This window comes from Rattus norvegicus, chromosome 13 (assembly GCF_021556685.1).
Source record: "Rattus norvegicus strain SHRSP/BbbUtx chromosome 13, alternate assembly SHRSP_T2T, whole genome shotgun sequence".
In the NCBI taxonomy this organism is placed as follows: Eukaryota; Metazoa; Chordata; class Mammalia; order Rodentia; family Muridae; genus Rattus; species Rattus norvegicus.
The window spans coordinates 66069784-66086171 of NC_141546.1; the positions used below are offsets into that span (position 1 = coordinate 66069784).

Genomic DNA, 16388 nt, shown 5'->3' on the forward strand with positions numbered 1-16388 from the left:
GAGTTTGTACTGCTCACGAAGAAGTTCTGAGTTTCATTTCCAGAACCCACATGGGTACTCATAACTGCCTGAAACTTAATGTATACATTACTTTTTATACTTATCCCCATTATTAACAAAAAATTCCTTAACTATAAACTTTGAAATTTTTATCCAAAGAATGAAGAAATTAAAGAAAACCAATTTCCCTGTATCTACTATCATTCTTTACATCTTTAATTGCAATCACATGATGGTTAATTAAAATAATTTTAGAGTCATATCTATAATTTGGAAAATTATGTATTTTCTCACAGGTAAGGTATAAAGATAATCCATATGATTTCTAAATTAGCTTCCCAAGATCACTACTAGCAATATAATAGTTATGTATCTTATTATAATTAGGTATCAAAACCAAGTCCCTAAAGTGAATAAAAATCTATACTGTGTCTGAGTGCGTTTATACAACAGTATTGATGAATTTTTTACTTAACTTTTTCTTAAACTTCTAGTAATGATATTACCAGAAATATCTGTATGCAGAACAGTACTAATCAAAGTAAATACAAGGTTTTCAAAATTTAAGTATTTTGTCCTGGGCCAGCAAGGTAGCTCAGTGGGTAAGGGTACTTGCCACCACCATGTCTGACAACTTGAGTTCAATAGCTAGACAGCATATAGTGGAAAAAGATCTACTCCTCCACAAATATACCATACCCAGGCACACATACATACCCCTAACACAAAATAAATAAATATAAAAATAATTAAAATTTAAGTAAACAAATACTTAATCCTGATGTTTATCATGGTAGCTCAAGGTAAGATAAGAAAATCTTGAGTTCAAGATCTAACCTAGGGGCTGGAAAGATGGCTCAGTGGTTAAGAGCACTGACTGCTCTTCCAGAGGTCCTGAGTTCAATTCCCAGCAACCACATGGTAGCTCACAACCATCTGTAATGGGATCTGGGATCTGATGCCCCTTTCTGATATATTTGAAGACTCTCAGTGCACTCACATACAGAAATAAATATAAAAAGAAATCTAACCTAGGCTACATGGCAGGTTCCAAGCCAGCCTGATCTACATGGATAGCAATGGATAGCAACACCTGTTCCTCAATTCCAAGGGTGTCGATACAGCCCAGTGCTTGCCTAGTACTCGGGAGTCCAATCCCAAGTATTAAAAAAGCTTTTCTTAGTCTAATTCTGAGCCCAAACTGTAAAAAGATGTCAAGAAAAAAAGAGAATTTACCTTTTCATACTGTGTTTTCTGTTTGTATTATAGTATACAATGTCTGTATCATCTGGTTTCTGAAATTAAAAAAAAAATTATTAAGAAAAATATAAATTGTGTGCTGTTGTTGCAGTTATAGGGAAGAATGGAGAACATCTGTGTTTATGAATAGGCTGCTATAATAATTTACTTAATCTTTCTAATCATCTTGGAGCAGACATTATTTTCTTTATTATAGACAAAGCACCCAAAGCTTACACATTTTGGCATCTTTCTTTTTTTTGAAAGATTTTATTTTATTTATTTATTTATTTATTTATTTATTTATTTATTTATTATATGTATGTAGGTAAGGACACTATCATTGTCTTCAGACACACCAGAAGAGGCCATCAGATCCCATTACAGATGGTTGTGAGCCACCATATGGTTGCTGGGAATTGAACTCAGGACCTCTGGAAGAGCAGTCAGTGCTCTTAACTGCTGAGCCATCTCTCCAGCCCCTTGGCATCTTTCTGATCATCACAGTGAAGGTTAGTGGCACTGCCATGATCTGAAACACATCTGTCTGACTCAATTCCACCATCGCATCTATATGTTCAGAGGATCCAGATACAAAAAGCTAAAGGGGACATAAACAGTATGTACAGCACAAGGATATAACTAAAAGTAGAAAGTAAGCAACGGGGGTGGCAGGGTGTCTAAATAAAATTAAAAAGAAAGAAAGTAGAGCAACAGTATGTGCTAAAAGTTCAAATGTCCACCATTGAAAGATGGGAGATACTCATGGGAAAATGTAAGCAAAACATATGGGAAAATTGAAAGCAGTAAGTGATATGAATTCAGCAGAAAAAAAAAATCAATCAGCCCAGCTAGAGAGGGTAGTGAGAATTCTGGTTTCTTTAAAAACCCAGTTATTATGTGAATATGCTTTTGTTTTAATCCCAGGCGTGGGAGAAGAGGATGCTTTACAGCAGGTGACTATGATTTGTCTCTTGCACGAGGAGGCTGCTGGTTCCTGCTGCTGCAGTTGGTCAAGTGGATGTGAGCAAAGAAACCAGAAGATTGGACTTGCTCCCAAAGAACACAATACCCTTAATCATCAGGAATCAGTTTAAAGAGATCTGTACCCCCTTTCTCCCTCTACCTGGTATTGGGGGTTGGAAGGGGTTGAGGAGGAATAAAGGTCGGAAGGGTGACAGATATAAGAAGCCATTAAAGTTAAGTCCTTAAAAAAAGTGCATCTACAAGAGGGAGAGGGAATCTGTCGAGTACAATGGAGAGAGAAACGAACAGTGAGGAGGGGAGAAATTAAATAGTTAATACTGGACCAAATTTAATTTGGCAGAGGACGAATAAGACTGGGGCTGGCAGTGCATACACTCAGTATGTGGAAGGCCTCTGGCCTGATCCCCAGCACTAAAAGACTGATACAGAGAACAATAAATTGAAACAAATTTAATCACAATCATGTAGCACATTGTATTTCAATCAATGACAGACCACACATGTAATAGTGGCCCATGATGAAACTGGAAAAGAATGCATGGCTGCAAAAAGCCAGGAGAAAAGGAAACCTCAGGAAAACACAAGCAACTCCCAAGAAAAGCGGAAGCTTTTGCAGACCTCAACAAGCTACATAAAAGCTTTAAAAAACAGCCTGCAACACCAAATGGTTTCCATTAATAAAGAATGTTTATGCTGCAAGCCATATATTGTCAAATATATGATGACAAAAGAAGACAACTACAAACCCATCTCTAAAGATGACAGCCCTCAAAACCAGTCTCAGGCAAGTCTGTGGAGGTCTGTGCAAGGAAAGCACTAACATCACAAAAGACAAGAGCGCACGCCACATGCTGTCACACATGCCAGATTCTGACCCTAACCTTGTGTGGAAACTGGCAATGTCTATGTCTGTGTATCTCCATGTGTGTAAGTTTTTAACCAAAAATTTTAAAGAAAAAATTTAGGTTACATAGAAAAAATTCATAGAAAAATACAAAAAAGTATTTTGTACATTTAATAATGTATCTTTTAATCTGTTATTATTGCAAATGAGTCAAAAGGCTAAGTGCTAAAGTTATAAAGTGAAAAGGCTACATTAAGTTAAGGTTGATCTATTATTGGAAAAATGTTTAACTATATTTAATATAGCCTAAGTACATAGAATTTTTAAACTTTAATATAGACAGTATTGCACAAGGCATTCACTTACTCACTACTTATTCATGTAGAACAAGCTCTAGTCTTACAGTGTAAAAATACCATTTTAATCTTTTGTAACCTTTTTATACTATTTCCTTCCTTCTCCTTCCTTCCTTCCTCCCTCTCTCCTTCCTTTCTTTGGAAATAGGAATCTCGCTTTATACCCCAGGCTGAAGTATAGCTGTGTAACTAACCTAGGCTAACCTCAAACTTCCAGCAACCATCCCTGCCATAGCTGCCTAAGACTGGAACTACAGGTGTGACCTAGCACTGTGAAGTGAAGACAGTGCCTCCTGGGAACTCACTGGCCAATCAGTAACCTTAGTGAGAGACTCTGCTTCAGAAGAAGATGAGAATGACTAAGGAAGATATTCAACACCGGTTTCTTGCCTCCATGTACATATGCACACACTCATAGGAACAAAGAAGTAAAAGACTAATATATTACTTGTGGCAAATAAAAAGGAAAAACAAAACATTAGTTTTTCTATTGGTTTTCACAAACAAAGCATAATAGGAAACAATTATAGAAGAAAATACAGAAATTTTATATTATAAACCTTCTAACAATGCATTAAAACTTTACTATGTCCAAGTATACTGACTGTCAAAGCCTAGTCCCAATTACTTGAAAGAGTTAAACAGAAGGACTGACATTCATCCAAGAGTTCAAAGCTCAGCAAAATAGTAAGAGTTAATCTCTTGAAAAAAAAAAAAAAAAAAAAAACTTAAGGGTTGGGGATTTAGCTCAGCGGTAGAGCGCTTGCCTAGTAAGCACAAGGTCCTGGGTTCAGTCCCCAGCTCCAAAAAAAAAACAAACAAACAAACAAACAAAAAAAAACCTTAAGAAAAATAATATTCATTGAGTTATGGTGTCTGAGCACTTACCAGTTTTCTCTTCTTGGTTGAAACAGGCTTAACACAGTGTTCTGAACTAGTAGAACCTGCTGAGATTTCTCCCTCTTTCTTGTCCTAAGAATGTCATTCAGAATAAAAAATGAATGGAAAAGCACAAAACAGAGCATGACTTAATCATGTAAGTTGACATTTTCATTTAAAAATGAGCTGAGAGCACTGAGAGACACAAACTTTAGTAAGAAGGGAGGCTCAACTAGAAGGAAGAGTGAAGGAGAAATGATATCCCTGGGTGATTACACCAGAGGTGAGGTAAGAACATAGTGAGATGGTATTGCCTCAGTGGGATTCAGTCCATAAGACAAACCTTATGTCCCATTTTCAATGGATCTTAAATGTAAAAGGCTTAAGACAATGTTGTTTGAAGTACCTACTATTTTACCAAAGATATAGCAGACCATGAGTTGAGTCTTAAAAAAATAAAATAAAATAAACCCTAAGTTCTTACTTCCATAAAGTTTAAACCTAGTTTAGAAATATAGAAATACCTACTCAGTTTAGAATGTTAGATAATGCTATAGATGAAATAAAATAGAGAAGTCGGACAAGAAAGGTGAAGAGCTTTAAGTTGGAAGATTTGCAACTTTTAAACAAACGTATTCTTAAAAAACTCCACTGACAAGCTGAATGAAGAAGACCAAGTAAAGAAACAAGGGCTGGGAATGTAGCTCAGTTGGTAGAAGGCTTGTCTAGCATATCCATGGCCCTGTGTGCGATCTCCAGCAACACATACACCAGGCAGAGCAGTACATTTGTAATCCAAGCACTCAAGAAAGGAATGGTAAGGTAAAGAGAGGACAGTGGATAGCCTTCTCGGTCCCAGAAGGGGCTTTTAACATGAGGACCCACAAGAAAGTACAGAGCCAGGACATGATGTATCCTGACTCACTGTATAGGAAGGACCACATGGGCAAAGGCAGAGGCAGGGAGAAGAATTTAGAAACCAGTGGAATAACTAAGGAAATCAAGTTCTTTGCTAAGATATGGTAACAGCAAGAATGGAAGCAGTGAGACTGAATATGTTAAAGAGAAAACTGACAGAAATGATTCTGTCACATACCAAGTGTTTGCCTAAAGCAAAAGAATGGACTATAGTTGACTACATTAGGAAAACTGAGCTTGGGTACTTGAAAGGTTATAGCTTAAAAAAATGTAAATAAAAAGGCTGGGTTAGTGGCACACTCCTTTAATTTCAGCAACTGGGAGGCAGAGGCAGGTGGATCTAGGTTCAAGGCCAGCCCAGTCAACCTAATGAGTTCCAGGAGAGCCAAGGCTATAGAAACACCCTGTCCAAAAATAAAAGGGGGGGGGGGGTAAAAAGAGGGATACGGGTAAGAACTGTGTGTACTGATGCACACCTATAGCCCCAGCTCTTAGACCAACTAAGACAGGAGGATAGTGAGTCTAAAGCTGGATTGTGCTGCAGTAACAATGCCCTGAAGAGCCTGCTTCAAGAAAAAAATATATGGAGGTGTTGGGAGCAGCCTCATGTTGGAAGCAGTCTTCATGTTAGATCAGAAGCAACTATACTTTAGCCTTATGTTAGATCAAAGCAGCCATAGCTAGCCTGCACCTGCAGTTCTGCTTGAACTCAATAGATAGAATAAATCTGGTGGTCAGGTCACTTAGCACTGGTGGTCAGGTCACTAAGCAACCCACCCTACTGTTCCTCCCATTGACCAATTTACCCAGCCAATATCCTGGTCATCGAGCCAGGCTCATTCCTTTGTAGTTACCTAGCCTCTCCCCATATCCTGCTTCTACCAGTCTATCTTCTGCCTGAAAAAAATTAAAAATTGTCAGCTTGATCAGACTTCCTGACTTGCTGTCCATTCTTCGCATCTCTTGTCCCCCATTCTCTCCTAGGTGAACCTCAGACCCTGGTCGACTGCCCTGCGGGATGGGGCATGGAGGGACCAGCAAAAGAAATCTGAGAAACAGTCACCAAGAAAAAAGAAAAACTAACAAAGCAAAGTATCTCAGAAGTCAAGTGTGAAAAGTGGGTCAAGGAAAAGGTGTAATCAACTACAGCAAACACTGCAGGGATGTCAAGGCAGACTGCTCTCCACAGTTAACAGTGGACTTAACAGAAACCACTGCCAGTCTTGAAGAAAGCACATACAGAGGAGTAAGAAGAAAACTACTAAGTCTCAAATCTGTGATTTGCATAATAAAAGTAAATATCTCGTGGATCTGCAATAAAGTTTCACATCTCACTGTAACATTAAGGCACATTTTTTTCCATTACACATTTTTTAAAAAAGGTATCAGATCAGCAAATTAAAATTCTTACTTCATCAAAAGTTGGTGAAGAGGTAGTCTGTTTTTTCTGAGACTTTTCTTCCTTTCCACAAGATTCTTTGATAGACATCTTTGGAAACTAAAATAAACATTCAAAACGTATTTTAATACAGTAAAAATGTATCACAAGCCATTCTTCACTTAGCTAAATAGGGCTGAAATTATTTTCATCTTCTTGATACATCCAGCACAGCATAAGCTAAACTAAGCTTAAGGTTGTATTTAGTTGGATCTAAATAAATACCTATATAGTTGGCTTTCTACCAGACCTAGAAACTACAGAGACTCACAGGGACTCTGAGTTTCCTTCACTGAGGAAAGAGAACAACTTCATTTTACTGGGAATTATCAGGCTTATCTAGAGATACTAAGGACTCAGAGTTCTCACAAGACATACTTCCCCAAAAAAGCACACCTAAAAGCATTTCCCCTTGGCTGTAAGATTGCCCTGCAGGTTTCCAAAGACACATGAACTCCAAAGGGAGGGTTTTCTGACACAGACTGCCTTAGAACCTAGGTTTGTCCTTGATGGAAACTTTAAAGGCCCTCTGCGTAGCAACCACTCCTCATCATTCTCAACATAGAGCTCTCTCACTGTTTCACTTGTCTTCACTCACATTCTCTTGCTCTTTCAGGTATCCAACAACTTTTCTGGAATGCTCCTTAAGGCAATGCCTCTATCTCTGCCTTCTCCTTTAAGCATGAGATCAGCATTTTTGGCTGCCTAAAAAATTGCTGACTTTGCCCTACCTACACCTGAAAACAGATTAATCATAATTCTTCATTTCTTAATACACTGTCACACTATGTGATATTTCAAAGAAACTGCATACATTTTTCTATGTCCCAGTTTCATCTTCTCTAGAGATAACTTACCCTAGAACTTTTTTAAGGAAGCAAAGAGTAAAGTAGATATAAAAACTACTCTGAGGATGGTGAGATGGCTCACTAGTCAAAGTGCTTCCTGCACAGCCTAATGAGTAAGTTTCATCTCCTCATCCATGAGTGTCCTCATCTCCACATACACTGTGACACACATGCTCCCACTCTTATGCATACACAGTAAGTAATAAAAATGTTTAAATACTTTGCACAAGGTTGTATTTAGTTGGATCTAAATAAATACCTATATAGTTGGCTTTCTACCAGACCTAGAGTTCCTTGAAAAGTGTGCTACATTAAAAACTTAGGTTTTCAGCCCCAAGTTCTCAAAAAAACTTAATAGATAAAATACGCCTATAATCCCAGCACTTCCAAAGCTACAGCAGGACATATCCTAGGGCAGACATAGCTACATAAATTCTTCAGAGTAAAACTTTATTTAAAGAACAAAGCAAAAAACTGGAGAAAATTCATGATTGACTGGGTGAATGAATGTGTGATTTCACTTTTCTCAATGTATCAACATTTTTATTCTGAGATATTTCCAATTCTTTCTTAAATCACAGGTTCTCTGTCCATTTCTTAACCAGTTTTACTTTTCCAGCCCTGCTTTAGACCAAGTAAATACCATTCATTAACCAATAACCAAAACAAAACAAAAAAATCCAGAAAAGAAATGTAAGATGAGTATAGCCATACCTTATGATCATAAACAGTCTCAAGCTTGTGGGCACTGGTAGTACAAAGCAGCATCCTGTGCTGGGATACAGTAGCCAAAGACTGGAAACATCACCAGGTCTGGTGGGGCAAGACAACATGGAAATAAAATCCAAAGAATAGGTTAACAGCTGGCAGTGACAATATGAACAAACTCTATAAGCCAAGTAATTTCAATTACTCCTGGTCATTTATGATCTAAACAGGTAGAATTGTATAAAATAAGATCTCCCATCATTCAGGAGGCAGTGCAGGCTACATAGTGAGAGACCCTATCTCAAAAAAATAAAAAAAAACAAATAAACAACAACAACAACAAAAAAAACAAGCCAAATAAAATAAGATTTAATGAACTTGAATAAAAGAAAAATGCTAATGGGGTGGTGGTGGGGACCTTAAAACTTTAACACGTAACAGTCAACAAACTTCTAAGAACCATCTCTTAAGTACCAAAAATGTTTGCCTTCAAAAATAGTTTATGGTTAACAGCTGAATTCATGCTAAACCTCTGGCTTTTTTTTTAAAGATTTATTTATTTTATTTATATGTGAGTACACTGTTGCTGTCTGTAGACACACCAGAAGACGGCATCAGATCCCATTACAGATGATTGTGATCCACCATGTGGTTGCTGGAAATTGAACTCAAGACCTCTGGAAGAGCAGTCAGTGCTCTTAACCACTGAGCCATCTCTCCAGCCCAAGCCGCTGGCTTATAAGAGTCTTCTTTTCTCTTGTCTAAAGGATTTCATTCCAGCAGGGTGAAAGGCACAAGAGAAAAAAACAAATAAATAAAAACATTCCAATCTGCCATGATGGTTCATGCCTATCTGTACTATCAACTACTTAAAGGCTGAGGTCAGAGAAACTGAGTCCAGGAATTCTAAGTTCTCAAAAAAAAAAAAAAAATAAGGAATAAAAGAACGAAAAGAAAATGCCCCGCAGACCGGCCTACAGGCCAGTCTTATGGAGGCACTTTTTCAGTTAAGATTTCCCTCTTCCCAGGTATGTCTCCAGCCTATATCAACTTGACCTAAAATTAGCAAGCACGTCATTCATGTGTGCTACAACATAGTTTATATTCATACAAGGATGAAATTCACATTTCTTTTATGCAGACTAGCAAACTAACTTAGGAGAACTTACAGTGTGAGCAGTTCTCAAGATTCCAACTTCTTTTTTTTTTTTTCCACTTTTTTTTTTCCTTTTTTTTTTTTTTTTTTTCGGAGCTGGGGACCGAACCCAGGGCCTTGCACTCGCTAGGCAAGCGCTCTTCCGCTGGGCTAAATCCCCAACCCCAAGATTCCAACTTCTTAACTGTGGGTTACAACCCTATTTTGGCAACATTAAAAGGTTTGTGAACACACAGACTAAAAAGTTGAAAATCATGTGTAATGAATCCTATGTGTTTCTGGCCATCCTCCCTGGCACTATCTCCTGTGACTTCACCGCAGCCTTGAACACAGTATATGTGCACTTTTAATTTCACATGCCCACAAAACCCCCACGAATGCTGGCTGAAATACCTTGGCTCATATTCATGACTACTGTATGTCATGAACTGCAGTGTTCTTACTGGACATGCAAAACTTTTCTGCTCTTATAGAAACATATTAATAACAGCTTGAGTACAGAAAACAAAGAGCTTTAAACAAAAAAGTTTAGTATCTTCCTATAGCAATTCTTCAGCACATAAACATTTAATTACTGTATCTTTGGACTGTGTTGTCTTAAAATGTATGCAAATTGCTGTTTGAGTTTCTGGTTGTACTTTTAAAAATATTTTTTTAATTAAATTAATTTTAGTTTGAGAGTAGAAAAAATGTCCAACAAATTCTAAAATGATCTTAGACATACTGCTGGTATATATTATTGTTTATGTGAAGCAATGTTCTCAGCATTGATGATTATAAAACCAAACTATCAATCAATCAACTCTGAAAAGTTGAAGATTTTCTTGCAGTATCAAATATTCAGATTTATCAAAGATTTACTTCATTATATAAAAATAAATAAGCACACCATCATTAGCATACAAACTTTTACCTTTAATGGTAAAATTACATATATAAAGAATTAATTTAAAATAAATTTAAGATTTTCAGAAACATTTGATTTGTATATATTTTAAATTCTTATAACCCTGGGTCCAATAAAATCATTTCAATCGAAAAGGGATCAAAGGTCGGAAAGTTCTAAAAAGTCTTGCCATAAGATGGCTCGCCCAAAACATTGCAGCCTTTGGTACCATAGCACTTATAGTATCCTCCATAATAAACAGGGCTAACGTGTATAATCAAAATCACATTTTTTAAAGATTTACTTTATGAATATGAGTGCTCTGTGTATGCCGGAAGAAGGCATTGGATCCCATTACAGATGGTTGTGAGCTACCATGTGGGTGCTAGGAATTGAACTCAGGACCTCTGGAAGAGCAGCAAGTGCTCTTAACCACTGAGCCGTCTCTCCAACCCCCAAATTTCTATTGCTATAATAAGAACCATGATTAAAAGCAACTTGAAGAGGAAAGGGCTTATTTCACTAACATTTACAACACAGTCACTCAAACAGCCTAGCAAACAAAACCAAGTTTCTGGCATGTGAGTAACTTTGAAGTTGACCCTTGTCAAGTCTTTACATGAAAGTGGACCTTCCAGGTAGCATCAATGTATCCTCATTAAAGACCCAAAGCCTGATACACCCAAGAAGTTCATTTTTAATTCCTGATCCAGAAAAACTGTGGAAATTATCTTTATTGTAGCTTTTAGATATGAGTTAACAGCTGGACATTGGTGAACGACTTTGGTGCCAGCACTCCTAGAGGCAGAGGTAGTCAGATCTCTGAAGGCCGGCACGGGCTATAGTGTGTTTCAGAACATCCAGATCTACACTGAAAAACCTTGCCAGAAAAAAACAAAACAAAACAAAACAAAAAACAAAAATATAAGCTAGCTTATGCAGTAATGCAACTGATGCTTAAAATACTCTTTTAAATCTTTAAACTGAAAATTCCTTCATGCTTAGAAATTCTGAACTAAAATTGCCAACAGAATCCCCATGCTAACATTTAATCTGTTTTCTAGCTGATGCTAAATAAGGTTAAAATATTGAGTCAAGCACTCAAATTAATCATTTACTTTTTATAAATTTAAAAAAAGTAGGGGTTGGGGATTTAGCTCAGTGGTAGAGCGCTTGTCTAGCAAGCGCAAGGCCCTGGGTTCGGTCCCCAGCTCCGGAAAAAAAAAAAAAAAAAGTACTGAGGATGTCTTTTAGTGATAAGATAGAGTGCTTGTTGTACGTACCCAAAGGGGAGAGTGAGGGGTGAGGTGGTGTGTTCTATAAGTTAAAAATAACACGGGGTTGGGGATTTAGCTCAGCGGTAGAGCACTTGCCTAGCAAGCGCAAGGCACTGAGTTCAGTCCCCAGCTCCGGAAAAACAAACAAACAAACAAACAAACAAAAAAACAAAACAAAAAGTAACACCATTTCATTTTAATATAATATTTATTTATGTGCACTGGTGTTTTGTCTGCATTCATATCTCTGGGAGGGCATCAGATTCCCTGGACCTGGAATTACAGACGGATTCAATCTGCCACGTGGATGCTGGGAATTGACAAAGAGTCTCGAGCATCTCTATGGTCCTAGTTAGCATTCCTATAGATTGTAATAGGTGCTATTGTCTCACTTTTAATTGTTAAATAGTCAACTCCCCACATAGGAAAACTAGTCAGGAGAGGCAAAGCTTTAAAAGGCCTTTAGTTGTCTTGTGATGCCCGGCTTCTGACCTTTAAGCCTGGGCTGAGGAGCTAAGCAAATACTTTACCACAGATAAGTACATTTGCAGGCCTTAAGGGCTTTCGAACTTGCATAAGATTGGTGGGGACAAAGTTTACGTTAAACTGGGGAAGGAAAAAACACCTTCAAACACTCCAACTAGGAAGGGCAAAGAGAGTGCAAACTTCTAGACAGCATTCCAAAGTGGCAAACAATCACACACCGCCTCCTATGGTTTCCCAACAGAGGAAAAAAACACACCTGCGAGCAAGCTTTATTAACTCGGAGTGTGAGTTTTGTAGCTGGGAACCTTCCCTCCCGCCTTTAACATTCAAGACAGTCCCAAGCAGGGCAACCTGCAAGAGAGTTCAAGTTGGGGTTGTCTTGGTTTGTTTGTTTTTTTTTTTTTCTTTTTTCGTCTGCTCCAATGTGCTTATTAGAAATAAAGAGAAGAACAAATAAGGCTTCGGTGATAAACAAGTCCAGGATATATCCTGAGGCGCAGAGGATTCCCTGGTCATATTCCCCGAAATTCATCAAAGTGTCCCCAAGTGTAGACCTTTGTTAGTAAAAGCCTTAAAGAAAAAAAAAATCAAAATAGCAAAAGTCTCCCACAACCACACCGCGCTTATTCTGGTAACGTTAAGGTTGTAGCAAAATTGAAAAAGTGAAGAGTGATCGGTTCACAAGTGTGAGGAAAGTTGTGGAGAGCAGAGCCAGGACTCTACCACAGGGGGCTGACAGAAAAGCGCTTCTGGGACTCACAAACTGCCTAGACCCACCCCCTCAGAAGCCGCCATCCTTTCCCCCACCGCCTCAGGTCCAGCTGGAGCAACCTGGCTCCCGGCCACATACTCCACAGAGCGGGCCGACCGCCGACCAGCCCACGGAGTCGTCCGGCCCAGACCTCAGCTCGCGGGTCCCGAGCCGACCGGCGTCTGGGCACCTGAGGCCAGTAGTGAAAAGCCGTCGCCCAGCGAAACGCCCACGCGCCCCGAGTACCCTAAACTTACCTGCGCCCTCCGCAGCAACAGCGACGGCGACAGCGACAGCGGCGACTCCCTAGTCCAGGCGGCTGCCAAAAGCGCCTTCCCACAGCCCGCTGCACACTGGGAAATGTAGTTCTGTACTCGGACCCCCAGCCAGGCGCCGAACGCTCCAGGCAATTCTAGAGTTCTCTGAGCTCTCTGTGTGTTTCCTCCAAGGACCGGAACTGAGCACCGCCCAGGGGGCGCGATGGCTCCTGGGTATTGTAGTCTTATCTCGGTTCGGTGGCGGCCACTGATGCAGAGACGTACAGAGGAAACGGAACTCTTTCTCCTCATTGGACACTGTCCGCCACACGCTTCTGCGCAGTCTGTGTTGACTTCGTAACGCCTCGGGGAAGGGGAAGCCGGCGAAGGCTGGAATCGCTGCCTCTGGTTTTCAGTTTTTCGGCTCGCAGGGTTGGGTCACTGACGCTTCGCCGTTTGTCTGTGGCTCGCGTACAGCCTTCCCAATTGCTTCCCCGCCCTTGGATCCAGCCCTGTGTGCATTAACGTCTATTATCCCACTCCGCCGCGAGTCCCCTCCGCGTCCCCTGGCACGGAGGCCGTAACTATGGAGAATATGGCGGAGGAGGAGCTGCTACCCCAGGAGAAGGAGGAGGCCCAGGTCAGGGTCCCGACCCCGGATTCGGCTCCGGTCCCAGCTCCGGCCGCAGATACGGCTCTGGACTCGGCTCCGACGCCGGACTCGGCTCCAGCCCCAGCCCTTGCCCCGGCCCCGGCTCCGGCCCTGTCCCCGTCCCTAGCCTCTGTCCCCGAGGAGGCTGAAAGCAGTAAGTGCAGACGGCCTGATCTCTGCCGCAGAAAAGCGAGAAACCATGCTTCGCTGGGGAATAGGGGAGGCCCTTCTCCAAGGTGGTTTTTAATGTGGAAAGGCAGATTTAAGGAAATGGGAGGAGGAGGAACCAGAACGGCAGGTAAGAGTAAAAGGAGTACAGAATGGAAAGGGATACATCCATAAACCTCGAGGACATCATCGTGAAGGATGTGAAGGCCAGGCGTGAGGCAGATAAAAATAAACAATGAAATTAGTGGCTGTGTCCGTTAGTGTCTTTAGTAGTTTCCATCTCAACCCAGGCTACAGTAGTTAAAAAAACTTTCCACTGTGTTACAGTAATGGAGGTGCTAAGATCATTTAGAAACAACCAATTTGTCAGTCAGTACTTACACACACTGGTGGATTTGTCATATTTCTGTATTATATTTTGCTCCCAAGAATAGGAAATCCATGTCTTGTATGGAGAGGAATATGCTAAATACCAATTGAGCTTTGTACTTCATTCCAAAGGAAGACGATCGTGAAAGCTTAATAGCCCATGTTTTTATTCCCTGAATGTGTTTATACGAGTTCTGAGGGGTATGGTTTATCGGTTCACATAGGAAACATAAGACTGATAATTATTAGCACTTTAAGTATCTTCTAACACTTTGTACAGTGGGCCTAAGAAAAATTCAACAAGTTCTTTCAACAAATCTGTGGTCCATTAATTAATTGATCTTTAGACTCCTGAATTATCACTTATGAGAAATTAATTCATATTTCTAGGCCAACTTGGGGTTAAATGTACATAAAAACAGTCATAGTCTAAGAGAATTATTTTGTAGTTCTAAAACCACATTGAAGAGTAGCAGGACTGATCACAGGAAGGACAGAAGTCAGCCAGTAGGGTTCCTCATCATTTGGGGTCACAGCTCTTAGTGCAAAACAAGGCCTTTTCTCTCTCTTTATCTACAACCTTGATGGGTAGGGACTGTTAAGGGAGTAACTACTGCCCTCCTGGTTATGTTTAAATCAGAAACAGTTCAGCAGTTTGGGGAATGCTTCTTCACCTCCTTACTACTTTAATACTTTAAGATGTCCAATGGGGCATAGTGGCCCCACATGGTATGTATGCCTGTAATCCAGAGACTCAAGCAGGAGGGCTGGTAACTTAGAGATCAGCCTGAACTACCTAGGGAGACAGTATCTAAGTGTTAGAGGAAGGAGGTTGGAAACATTTGCATATATATGCTAAAACTTACAAACGTGTAGTGTGAAGAATGTGTGCTGTTTAAGAAACCTTTAAACACACCCTCAACACTTGAAAATGTTAGTCCTTTGAAGTCAGTCAGAGCAAGCCATGCAAGATGAAGAGGGTGACTCTCTGATCTAGAGTTGAAAATTGAGGAAAAAGTAACAGAAGTTGTGAAAGACCTTCCTAGTATATTGGGCTCATCTGATTTAACAACAAGTTTGCCTTCTTGATTATCACTACGTTATTAAAAAGAAAGCGGAAGAACAAGTTGACTGTCCAAGTACGGAATGATATTACCATGTTGAACCAGAAAGGATTTCACAGATATAAAAAAGAATTTTCAGACAGGTTTTAAAGTTTCCCTTCAATGGTGGACTAGATGGTTTTCAGTCTTCCTTTTCTAACTGAATAGGATCCTCCTCTTATATTGTGCTGCCTAATAGAATAATTCAGTATGTAAACCTTTCTGCAGCGTTATAGACCCTGTCTCACATACACACGTCTGATCTATGGAACAGAACCTTTTGAGATGTCAAATGTGGTAGTTTAGTTTGAATAAATGAATTCTCTTTTGATCATTACTGTCAGAGCTAAGAAACTAGAAGATAGTTTGGGGGATTTTTTGCCTATACTTTATTCTAAGTTTGCAAACAAGTCTTAGTATATGAAGTTAATCAAGCAAGCATAGCAGCTCAGACCTGTAATCCCAGCATTTGACAAACCGAGGCAGGAGGATAATGACTATCCTCCTTGTATCCAGCTTAGGCTACATAATGAGTTCCAGAAGAGTCTTGGCTATATAGTGAGCTCCTCTCTCAAAAAAGAAAAGTATGAAGATAAATAATACAATAATGTTTGTCACTCTTTGCTTTGCTTAGAAAACTTATCTTTTGAGCAGAAGTGTCTGATGGTGTTAGACTCCAGAATTCGTGATAAAAATGTGCTAGCTACTACATTCTAAAAGTCTTAGTGTTTTTTAAAAACTAAGTATCCTCAGTGGCTGCTGAGTACCAGCTCCTGAACTTGACACTTAGGCACCAGAAAGATGAGTCATATACAATTACTGCCCTTTTATTGTTTACTGTAAGAAAGGCCATAAAGGACAAAGATTATAATGAGGGGACTGAGAATGAATGGGAGGAGAGGCAGGATGAACGATGGCATCATCAGAAATGGAATTTAAATTCTTAAGGCTTTACATTACTGAGCATATTGACTGAGCCCTGAGATTCGTTCCATGGTCCTTTCTCTTGGGGTTGCTTGCCTGTGAGCCTCACCTGGGCTTATGCATTCCAGTCCCCACCGTGTAA

The 16388-nt window shown here is 39.7% G+C and overlaps 2 protein-coding genes across 18 annotated transcripts in view; one reads left to right on the top strand and one right to left on the bottom strand.

Moving 5' to 3' along the window:
* The window catches only part of Swt1 (SWT1 RNA endoribonuclease homolog), a 57426-nt gene extending 44253 nt beyond the window's left edge, over positions 1–13173 (bottom strand). For 3 of the 4 annotated variants that reach the window (XR_015635104.1, XR_015635103.1, XM_087580177.1), the window contains exons 1-5: positions 13031–13071; positions 8224–8322; positions 6635–6721; positions 4315–4398; positions 1237–1295 (exon numbers count right to left, since the gene is read on the bottom strand). Coding sequence is in view for 1 of the 4 variants with exons in the window: in NM_001105960.1 (NP_001099430.1) it covers positions 1237–1295; positions 4315–4398; positions 6635–6721; positions 8224–8277 (284 nt within the window). In the remaining 3 variants the exon portion in view is untranslated. 4 annotated transcript variants of the gene reach the window in all.
* Positions 13174–13387: 214 nt separating this feature from the next.
* The window catches only part of Trmt1l (tRNA methyltransferase 1-like), a 33072-nt gene continuing 30071 nt past the window's right edge, over positions 13388–16388 (top strand). For 7 of the 14 annotated variants that reach the window (XM_087580824.1, XM_087580829.1, XM_087580815.1 and 4 more), the window contains exon 1: positions 13388–13836. Coding sequence is in view for 4 of the 14 variants with exons in the window: in XM_087580815.1 (XP_087436941.1) it covers positions 13617–13836 (220 nt within the window). In the remaining 10 variants the exon portion in view is untranslated. 14 annotated transcript variants of the gene reach the window in all.